Below are 12055 nucleotides of genomic sequence, written 5' to 3'. Positions count from 1 at the left end.
AAGGAAGGAAGGAAGGAAGGAAGGAAGGAAGGAAGGAAGGAAGGAAGAAAGGAAGGAAGAAAGGAAGGAAGAAAGGAAGAAAGGAAGAAGAAGAGAGAGAAGGAAGGAGAAGAGAGAGAAGGAAGGAAGGAGAGAGAGAAGGAAGGAAAGGAGGGAGGGAGAAAGGAAAGGAGGGAGGGAGAAAGGAAAGGAAGGAAAGAAGGGAAAGAAAGAAGTGTTGTCATTGAAGTGGTTTTTTTTATGCACTGAAGAGAAGGAAGACCAGAAAGAAACACAGAAAAGCAGAATAGCTTTGAAAGTTACATGTTGAATTTATTATATACTCAAAAAGTAAAAGTAAGCCTTAATAATAGGGCTTTAAAGTTTCATGTACAATCCTTTTTTTTCCACTTTGTATATGGGAATACTTATTTTATTCACAATTAAATTCAGAAAAAAACCCAGATTTATGTTATCAATATCAATAAAAATATTAATAACAATAAAAATTTATCTGAGAAAAATGGTCATCTTTTACGCTGATGAAATGCTTCTAATTCTTCAATAAAGAGCATTGTTATATGTGATTCCTTCATTCACACATAACACCCTTCAATACATAGGAACTGCTGTTCATGAGGCACTGTGGTAGGAATTGAAAGGGCTCCAAAGATGACTAACCATAAAATGTCATAACTGGAAAGGGCCTTAGAGCCCGATTGATGCAATGGATTCATTTTACAAGTAAAGGAAGAATGAATGAGGAAACTTGGGGCAGGTATTTTTGTGTACTTTGCTTGTTACCACCACCACCCTTAGCAGCTAGCACAGTGGCTGGGGTATGTTTAATCATTCAAAAAGTATTTCCGGAGCAACTACTCTTGAATGGAATCTACATTTCTAATCTGTTATTTAATACACAATTTGTATGTATGTGTGACATCTACAAAGAGTGAGTTTAAAGTAATGAGATTGAACAAGACAGTTGAGGTGGCATTAATGATCTCATGTGTCCCCATCATCACACTGTGAGGTAAGTTGGACCAAAGTCTGAGGCTTGAAGATCAAGGCAGGAAAATATGAAATGTGTGAAGTTGGTGATCACGGGAGATAAGAGTCCCTTTCTCTTGAAGTATTTAGTAAGCTGCCAAACTGATATTCCTAAAACACAGATCTATGTTATTGACCTGCTCAAGAAGTTATACTAGCTTCTAATTACTCCTAGAAAGATCAGTACCATCCCCTTCCCTCTTCCGGTTTAGGCAAGTTCTTTTCTGAAAAGTCAAAAAAGCTGTACCTCAGACTTGACTGACCCAGGATATTAAGTCCTTTCTAGGTCTTAAACATCTAGCTGTTGAAGGCAGATTTCTGGTAGCCTCAAGACATATTTATGTAGCTTCCCATTCACCTAAGTAAATAAAAGATCTGCCTAAATGGAGTTTGGTGCTTTTCACACTTGGGGAATATCGCAAGACTGTTACACTCTGCTACCCCAAATGACTGCACCCTTCTCTGCTGACTGAACATGTTTCAATTTGAGAGAAGTGGATACCTAAGCTGAGTTTTGTATCCTGTCTATGCTATGTCTAAGTATTACTCCTTTTGTTGACTTGTAGAAATTACAATCAAACATTAGACCTAAACTACCAGGGCACTAGCCTGAATCAGGTTCAATTCACCACAGGCCCTGGTCAAAATCAAGGAATACCTTATCCCAGGTTGGAATAATAATACCATTAGATATAAACATTGCATTTTAAGATTTACAAAATACTTTCCTCACCGCCTTGTGAAGAAGGGAGCACAAGTATTATTACCTTCATTTTTACAGATAAGGAAACTGAGGCTCAAAGAGATTAAATCAGCTTCCTACTCATGTCTCCTGTCTGCAAGTCTCATGCTCTTTCCACTACACAACTGTCCCCACAGCCTGAAATCAAATGAGGAAATATTCCTCTTTGTGAATAAAGTGTGTGGGTTGAGTTGTCAAATTTCTCACTTCATCTTTTGGGTGCTGTTGTCTGGGTGGCTTCTCTTGGAGAGCAGAGATTTGAGCTCTGAGTTGGGAAGCCCTGCTGTACCTTTGCATGGTCATGGACCAGTTCAAGGCAATCCTGCCCCAGGTGAGGGCACTGCTCTCCAGTGCTTGGCCTGCCCAGGTACAGGGCTTTCTAGATGGTCTTCTGGAAAAGGACCTCCTCTCCAAAGAGTACCACCAGGCTCTGCTCCAAGAACCTGATAGAGAAGCACTGGCCAGGAAGGTTTCCTTGTCCCTGTTGGAGAAGTGGGATCTATGCATAGGAACCTTGATCCAGTGTGTGAGATGCTCTGGGCACAAGCTCCAGACTCCAGGGATGGATGGCGTCTCCTCAAGGAGCCGAGGTAATAAGCGGAATATCCTTAGCCTGGGAAACAATAATTGTGTGTAGGTCTGGGCCTTCCCCCTTCTCTCCCTCCTCTTGTTTTCCCTGGAAGGAATAACTTATGGCATTTTACAGGCGGGGAATGTAAGCTCTGCAAAGGAGCAAGGGTCATAGCCTATGGTAAGCAAGGAAGGAGAAGTTTTAACTTCCGTCTTTGATATTGAAAATGGTTTGAGACTTTGGGGAAGGTAGAAGGTGCCTGAAATATAGACCTTCTCCCATGTCTCTCACAAAGGCTTTCTAGAGTTTACTCTAGAGGGAAAATTCTAGAATTGTGCCTTCAAAGTGGATGCTATGTCATCTGATGGCAAGTTGGGGGGGGGAACCCTGCTTCTTGTCCTAGGTATCCCTGAACATCCAAGAGTCTGGTGGAAGGAACAACAGGGACCTTGGAGTATAGTTATGTATTGGACAAGTAGAAGGTTTTGGAGGATGGGAAAAGTTGAACCTCTAGGGTCTGACCTTCTGGGACTTCAAGGGGTTGACCTTCTCTCCACTTCTGCTCAGCTGTCCCCCACCCTCTCCATCTCAAATCTGGTCTCCCTTTTTCTGTGACATGGTTCCTGTCATGTAAGTGGTGTTTCCTCTCTGTGATGTGATCTTGACCTCTTAATCCACACAGCTCTAAAATGTGGAACTAGGTTCAAATGCAGACTTTGGCAAGAGACAGATGGGGGTGTGAGGATGGGGAATGCACATTCCCTGTTCCTGGGCTCACATTCCCAGGATCTCCTTGTTGTGTGCATTAAGCTGATGGTCTAACCAATGAGTTGCCCATTCCATTTGCAAACATCTTTTGGGCACCTACTCTTCACCCAGCCAGTGGGACCTAGCCCAGTCCTAGTTACAGTAGGGGATACAAGAGAAAGAGAAAATATGGTCCCTCCACTTAGAAACTGTTAAATCTTCTCTTCTCCAGATTGTATAATTATAATTCTTTCAACTTTTTTCCTCCCAAAGAAGTCTACTGAGTTCATCCTTCTAAACAATAAGGGTGGGCATAGATGCAGGAGCAAGCAGTGCATCTCCTTCTCCAAAGGTCTTAAGACAAGAGAAATTTTCATATGCCTATGATTGATTAAGTGACACAAGGATTCTATACTCTGTGAAAAAGAATATTCTACCTGCTCTCTTTTTCTGTCTCTCTTCTTCCTCCCTCAGGCCTATGGCACCCCAAACGATGTTGTTCCAATGAGAGAAGAGTCTGTCCCCATAGACACCACCCTGAACAACAATCAGAGCACTGTATTAGAATGCTTTTTCAATCGCTCATTCAATATGGAGCAAAGCTTTTCAAAGTAGGGCCCACAGGCCATTGGTAGGCCATTGGATATTCCAAGCAGTAACAGCAAGCTCTTTGAGAAAATTAATATTTATTCAGAATGGTCAGCTGTTCTGATTATTTCACTACTCTAGGCAACTGAGAGACTATAAAAACATTCTGTATTGATTACTAATTTTTCTAGAATTAGAACATGATAATATATACTTTGTACCTAACTATAGGCTCAGTGTAATGTAATCTTTAATGGTTTGGAAAGCGTTTCAGGATTTGATGTTGCTTTAGAATTGCTTCTAAGGACATCAATTCTCATTGCATAGGACTGCCAAAAAAAAATTTCTTTTTTTTCCTTAATCCCCATCCTCTTTGACCTCTCTGAAGCATTTGGCATAGTTGACCACCCTCTTCTTCTTCATATTCTATCTCTTCCTTTGTCTTCCAAGATACTGCAATCTCTTGTGTGGGCCATCTCCAGTTGTCCTGATCTATATCTTGCCACTGGACCCAGATGGCTCCAGAGGAGAAAGTGAGACTGCTGACCTTGCACAGCCTTCCCTCACTTAAATCCAATTCACTTGCAAGTTATGGCATCACCATCCGATGTCATGGCCCCCTTCAAGAAGGAAGGACAAACAACAACAACAACAACAATCTCTTGGTACTTTTCCTACGTCTTGAGTTGCTGCCTTCTTCACTGTTTTCTCGACTCCATTAAGGCGGATGCTCTCCACTCTCTCCTCTTTCCTTATCTTCTCTCCTTTTATCTTCCTGAAGGAGGATGAGGCACCAGCCAAGCAGACCAAGAAGAAGCAGGAGAGTGTAGTGTCTTGAAAATTGAGGGTAGAGAGCATACACAGTAGGAATAGAGGTCAACAATGTCAAAAGTTATAAAAAGTTCAAGAAGGATTAGAACTGAAAAGAGGGGGATTGGATTTGGGGGTGATTAGAAAATTATGCATGACTTTCAGCACATTGGTGGTGTCTACATCCAGTTCAACAAGGGGTTGAAGAAAGAATAGATAGAATGATTAAGGTGGATGCTCCCCACTCTCTCCTCTTTCCTTCTGATCATGGAAGACAAGGTTTTCTACTGTCTGCTTCAACCTGTGTTCTTGATACCATCCCCTGACACCTCCTCCAGGAACTTGTTCTATTAGTTATATCCTCTTTCTAATCCTCAAACTCTCTTTTTCCCCTAGCTCTTACATTTACCTATGAATATTCTCAGGTCTCTCCGACCAACAAAAACTTGGGAGAAGGAAAATATGTCTGTCTTTTGCATCCACTTCATTTCTATCCATTCTCTCTTCAATCCCTTATTGAACTGGATGCAGCCACCACCAATGTGCTGAAAGTCAAGAATAACTTTCTAATCAACCCTCAAACCCAAACACCCTTTTTTTCCAGTTCTAACCCTCCTTGAACTTTCTATAGCTTTTGATACTGTGGACTTCTTTTCCTACTGTGTATACTGTCTGGCCTCAACTTCCAAGACTCTACATTCTCCTGCTTCTTCTTGGTCTTCTTTGCCAGTGCCTTATCCTCCTTCCAGTCCCTTATTATGTGTGTTTCTTAAAGGTTTGTCCTTGACTCTCTTCTCTTCTTCCATTACAATCTCTGGACAATTTCATTCATTCCCACAGCTTCAACTACTACCTTACACTGATGCCTCCTAAATCTATATTTTTAGCCCTGAACTCTACTCTGAGCTCCAGACTGACATCTACAGCTGCCCACAGGACCTCTTTACTTGGATGTCCCACAAATATCTGAAAAAACTTGTTGTCTTCCTTATGCATGCTTTCAAATTTTGTTGACTGGGCACAATCTCCATCTTCAGCAGCATCATTCAGCTTCTCTTCCACATTTCTAGCATTGTAGTTATCAATGACCCCTCCCTGTTGCCTCTACGTAAGCAGTAAACAAATTCTGTCTATCCAACTCCTACAACATCTCTCCCAAATGTTCCTGATTCTCCATTTCCACTGCCTCTACTCTAGTCCAGGCCCTCCTTACCACCTGCCTGGCTTATCACAAAAGCCATCCAAATAGGTCTTTCTACATCTATTATCTCTCCTCCTATCCATAATTCATCTTATGGCTAGAATGATATTTTATGTATAGTTTGGATCATGTTACTTCTCTTCTCAAAAATCTTCATTGGCTCCTTATTAATTCATAAGTTCAAAATCTTTTTCCTGTCATTTAAAGCAAACTGTTGCCTCCACAAACTGGTGCCACTTTGCTCTGTTAACATTTTTTAATTAATATTATTCCTCTCTACACATTCCATACTCCAGTTAAATTGGATTATACTTTCCCTCCTAAACTATGTCCTGTGCCCTCAATTTCTATACCTTTGCTCACTGTTGCTTGCAATGGAAGGTCCTTCCTTTGACTTTCAATTCTTGTTCTATTCTTTAAAGTTCAATTCAAATGGTATCTCCTCCTTCATATAGCTTTACCTGACCTCCCTGATCAATAATCTTCCCCCTCAGATTTCAGAGACTCCTTTATTTCTCACTTCTCTAACGCATTTATTATGTTGTGCTTCGTAGTTATCTTTTTACAACTTCTTACTAGAGTATAAGTTTCATGAGGGCAGGAATCACATCTTATATAAATCATGTGGTATCCTCAGTAACTAGCACAGTGATGTGTGGTAGGCATTTAAGACAACTGAGTCTCAATTAGCACAAATAATGAATACCATAGAGTGGTCACAGTATTTGATTTTGACTAATCATGGTTTTAATTATATCTAAGATATGCAGATTGGTTCCAACTCAATTTAAATATGTAATGAAAATTTTTAAAAATTAATTTTTAATTTTTAAAAATAAATTATTTATTAATTCAATATAACAGCAAAGGATAAGAAAAATGTATTTCTGATTCAAGGGTATTACAAAGTAATATAGTAATTATAGAAAATAAAATTTTAAAAAAATTAAAAACTACTGAATATTGTACCTAACAATAGGCCTACATTGACAATATGATAAAAATTATTACCATTTAAAATATTTTAATAGCACAGACTGAATTGTCTTCTCTTTCTTAAATCTTCATACACGAGATGGTAGGTATATAGAGTTTTATCCACATCTCGATGAATTTGCATGTTCACATTCTCATACAATGAATCAAATATAGCTGGATGAACTAGGGCATTATCTAAAATCAGTAATGCTTTAACTTCAATATTGTTGTCTTTGCAATATTTTTTCAATAGCTGGACTAAAATAATTTTAAAATAAGACTTGAAATTCAACTTTAGTGACTGATGCTTTCTTATTTAACTGCCAAGGAACAAGAAACAAGTGATGGTTATAGCCTCTCAGAGCATGAGGATTTCCAGACCAATAAACAAGCACTAATTTTCATCTTACATCCTCTTTGGCAAAAAAAAACCCCAATGAAAGCTTCTGGTCATCCTTAGACACTTTAAATGCAAGTTGAAATTTTTTTCTTTCTCAGGAATATAAGTTCTAGAAGGCATCTTTTTCCAGAATAAGCCTTTATTCTACATCAAAAATATATTGATCAGCTGGCCTCAGACACTTGACACTAACTCCTTGTGTGATCCTGGGCAAGTCACTTAACCCCAATTGTCTCACCAAAAAGCAAAATACATATACATATACATATACATATATATAACATATATATATAACATATATATATTTACACACACATAATACATATCTATATATACACACACATACATATCTATATCTATATATATATACATGTATATATTATATATATATATATATGTATTGATCAGTCTTCTTTAGACGACCAGGATATTTAACTGTTGTGTCTTCATTTGCACTGTCTACCTCTCCAATAATTTTAACATTATGCAATTGAATTCAATTTTTAAACTAGCTGAATCAATCAATGCTTACAGTAAGTTCCTTCACTATTCACTTCATTTTCATTTACTGTCTTAAATAAACTTGAATCTTTTGCCTGAATGGCTGCTCTGTTAAGAGTAATGTATTTTTTTGATGTAATAACAAGCCTCTTTTTTTATTTGCTAGGCAATGACTTGAAGTGACTTGCCCAGTGTCACACAGCTAGTATGTGTCAAATGTCTGAGGCCGGATTTGAACTCAGGTCCTTCCGACTCCAGGGCCAGTGCTCTATCCACTGTGCAACCTAGCTGCCCCGATAACAAGCCTCTTTGTTTTTTCACTGGATCATTTCCATCTGAAATATTCTTTTTTTGGGGGGGCTATTTTGCTAGGGGCTCTTTTTTAAAAATTAATGCAGCTGTTGGTAATATGGTACTCAGCAGGATGATATCACATCCACAAGCAAGGATAGGCAAGTATAGACTGATGATGTAACAGTGTGAAACCCTTGACTAGCTTGTACTCATCACATTAATTGAATTTTGGTTCCTATTAAATGAAATCTGGTATCATTTTAAAATTTGCACTAAGTCAAATTTTGCATTATTCAGATTCATTCATCAAGACCTAACTGTATCTAAACTTTTTTTTTGCTGGTGATGTTACTTTTTAAATCCAATATCTTTTCTAATCTTCTATTAGCGCAAATAGTTGATAGTTGATTATATTAGTTCCAACTCATATCCCCAAACCAATGTTTACATTAACTTTATACCTTCATCCTTGCCATCCTCAAAAATAATTGTCAAGTGGGTAGGTAGTTAGATAGGAAGTGGAGGGGAGGGGGGAAGAAGAAAAAGAGAGAGAAATTCCTCCTTCACATTCTTGTCGTCCCTAATCCATCCGATGACACCTTAGATAAACTAAGGAACAATGAGAACAAAACACTAGACTGAAATCCCAATTTAAAGTATTTTCCTGAGTAAGTCAGAAGCAATAATTCAACTGATAGTGCCTTTGGCAAAGGACCACCCCTAAAGTAGAAAGCATGGGTTTCCAGGAGCTGACCAATGTTTCTCTTTATTCATATCCATTTTCAGGACTTTTTGCTAAGACATAAAACATAGATTGATCAAGTTAACCTAGTTGATAGTTAGTCTGCAGTTGCTTTGGGAGTGATGTACAACGGAAGTAGGAAGAGTGGTAAACACTTTCTCATTTCTAATATGAAAGAATTTATGGTCTTATATATCTTTTTTTAAAGACTTTACACCCTCCATAGGATTAATTCAGAGACTTTTAATATTTAATTATATTTTCATTTTTTGACAGCCCCACAACTAAAATATAACAGCTCCAGCCCTGCAGTGATTACTTACCCTTCTGTCATTTATGTAGCCTAATATTTCCCATATAGAACTAAATATCCAGCCTCAGACTTACTAGCTGTGTGATCCTGGGCAAGTCACTTAACCCCAATTGCTTCACCAAAAAGAAAAAAAAAGAACTAGATAAAAAGTGAAATGTTGAAATATAGACACATACATTTACATATTCAGAATAAAGTAGAGTTCTTAACTATGTGCAGAATTCAGTGTTTATTTACTAATTAATTATTTCATTTTATCATGAAGTCTGTTTCTTTCCACTGAAAACATTTATTATACTGTGGTTTTGTATAAAAATTTAATACATATTGTGTTGGATAATAAATAAACATTTTCCTGTATCTTTTTTAAAAAAAAAGACCTACCTGTAAATACTTGTGAAATGAATTCATTTACGGGATACCTACTAAGTACCCAGACCTGTGCTAGGAACTGAAGGAAATGCAAGAGAAGTAAACAGGCCAATGTTTTCCACCTCATTAAGGAAACAAAATATACAGTGATCAAGATGATTCTTGTTGATTGACACATGAAATAATCAATAAACTCTTCAAGAAGTCAGATGATTGACTCTCTCGATGCTGATGTGAAGTGTAACAGGAGTTCCGAAGAAGGAAGATTAGTATGGCATGGGACACTTTGGTTGTTGGGCTAATGAAGCGACTGGCCTAATTAGAACAGAGAGATTCTTATTGGGATCTATGGAGAAAGAAAGCACTAGTCTTGGAGTTAAGAGACCTAGGTTTGAGAGGCAACATAGTGTAGTGGTTAGAGTGCAGGAACTAGAGGCAGTAAAATCTGTGTTAAAATTCCACCTCAATCACCTACTAGTTATGTGACCCTAGACAAGAACAACCTTCCTGAGCCAAAGTTCTTCATCTATGAAGTGAGGTGGTTAGACAAGAGGGTCTCTAAGAGCCCTTCTAGCTCTTAATCTATGATCCTATGGGGGCAGCTAGGTGGCGCAGTGGATAGAGCACCGGCCCTGAAGTCAGGAGGACCTGAGTTCAAATCTGGCCTCAGACCAAACACTTGACACTTACTAGCTGTGTGACCTTGGGCAAGTCACTTAACCCCAATTGCCTCACTAAAAAAAAAATTTTTTTTAAAAAATCTATGGTCCTGTGAATACTGCTTCCAACAATGTACTAACCCTGTGATCTTCAGCAGTCATTTCCTCTCTCTGAATCTCAATTTTCTCATCTACAAAATGGGGATAATAATAGGTTCAGTGCCTACCTCACATAGTTGTTGTAAAGGAGAAATTTTGTAAACTTTAAAGTGCTCTACAGGATGTGCATTATTATGATTAGCATTAGTAGAGGTTTAGAGTTTAGACTCTGAATAAATGGTAGTCTTCAGTCACATGACAACGTCTATACATTGTTTTCTCGTGTGAATTAATAATTAATTTCTGATTCTCATCATTGACCTCTAATTCAAAGCAACAAATGTTCCCATCCATTATGGAGAGAGTGAGATTTTTTTTCCATAGTAAGCATGACTGTAGAAAGAAGGAAAGACAGAAACAGGGGAAAAGGTCTATGGTGCATCCCATTTTTGGAAAAGTGGTCCATGAACTGAAAAAGGCATCCTCCATCTCTTTGATAATCACCATCCTAGAATGTGTCTGAATATCTTGGACAAAGAGGAAGGGAAGAAAGAGTTAAAGTGCCAAGACTGTTGGAGTTACCATTGCCAGACATGCATACTTCCTTCCTCATTCAACTCTGATAAGCAGATGAAACCAAGAATAGAAGAAAGTGCATTTCTTGAAAATGATTGACTCATTTTCCATTTTGTGGCAGATGATCTAGTTCATTTAGGCTTCCTGTACAGAGAAGAGCAATTCTTTTGAAAAGGGAAGGAGGATTTGTCATTAGAAAAGAAGTTCATTTTGGAAAAACAAAAGTTTTCTCCTACAGAAGGAAAGTGGATTTTTAATGAAACAAGGGACTTCTAATCATTCTTAATGTAAATACCAGAGCTTCATAGAAACTTTGAAATATAATTACCAGAATCACAAGAAATATAAAAAGGCAAACATGCATGAATAATCATAAGGAAACAAACAAGGATAAACCGTTTGCATTCTAATATGGGGAGATTATATGTGTGTGTATAAAATATATTTGTGTATGTGTGTACGTATGTATGTATGTATGTGGCAGTTAGACAATGCAGTGAATACAGTACCAGGCCTGGAGTCAGGAAGACCTCAATTCAAATCTGGCCTCAGATATTAGCTATGTGACCATGGGCAAGTCATTTAATTTCTGTCTACCTCAGTTTCCCCATCTGTTAAGTGGAGATAATAATAGCATCTACCTCCCAGGGTTGTTGTGAGCATCAAATGAGATGATAATTGTAAAGCTCCTAGAACACTGTCTAGTACATAGTAGTTGCTATATAAATACTAGTTATTATTATTATTATCAGCATTATTACTAGTTCCTTCTCAACCTTATTGTCATCAGGAGTTATAGAAGGAGTCTAATTAGACAGAAGGCCTGAGAGTGTTTCTGTTATCTTTTAATGATCTTAAAAGAAGAAAGGGAAGGGAAGGAAAAAGGCATAGACAGAGAGGACTGAGAGAAAGGTTGGTGAAAATTATCTCAAGTAATTAGAGCACACAAGTAAAACAAATACAAAGAAGGAGGAAGGAATGAGGGAGGGGACAACACTTGAAGTTTATGCTCATCTGAATTCATTAAAAGAAGGAAGAATACTCATGTATGGTTGGGTACAGAAATACATTTCATGCAACAGGGAAAGAGGGGAGAAAAGAGAGGTGAAAGGGAAAACTAAAAGGAAGGGTAAATTAAAGAAAGTGTTTGTCCTGAGCAAAACAACCTCTGAGGAGAGTAAAAGGGTGACAACATAAACAAATTAGAGGAACAAGGAAGAAATTATCTTTCATTTCTTTGGATAGGGGAAGAATTCATGACCAAAAAGAAAGGATAGAGATAATCATAGAAGGTAAAAAGGACAATTTTGATTATATCAAATTAAGATGTATTTGCACAAACAAAACCAATGCAGCTAAAATTAGAAAATAAGCAGGTAGATGGGGAGGAAATTTTGCTGCAGTTTTCTCTGATAAAGGTTTCATTTCAAAGG

General features: G+C 37.8%; 1 protein-coding gene across 3 annotated transcripts in view; it reads left to right on the top strand.

The window, feature by feature from the left end:
• Positions 1-2003: 2003 nt before the first annotated feature.
• CIITA (class II major histocompatibility complex transactivator) overlaps positions 2004-12055 on the top strand; it is an 83143-nt gene continuing 73091 nt past the window's right edge. For all 3 annotated transcript variants that reach the window (XM_027839180.1, XM_027839179.1, XM_027839178.1), the window contains exon 1: positions 2004-2361. In XM_027839180.1, the coding sequence (XP_027694981.1) occupies positions 2067-2361 (295 nt within the window). In that variant the 5' untranslated portion in view covers positions 2004-2066. The remainder of the gene's footprint in view (positions 2362-12055) is intronic.

The sequence above is a fragment of the Vombatus ursinus genome, unplaced genomic scaffold (genome assembly GCF_900497805.2).
Source record: "Vombatus ursinus unplaced genomic scaffold, bare-nosed wombat genome assembly UNPS02014832.1, whole genome shotgun sequence".
NCBI classification, from domain to species: Eukaryota; Metazoa; Chordata; class Mammalia; order Diprotodontia; family Vombatidae; genus Vombatus; species Vombatus ursinus.
Note: the sequence above shows the minus strand (reverse complement) of the source record. Positions and strands in the feature narration are given on the sequence as shown.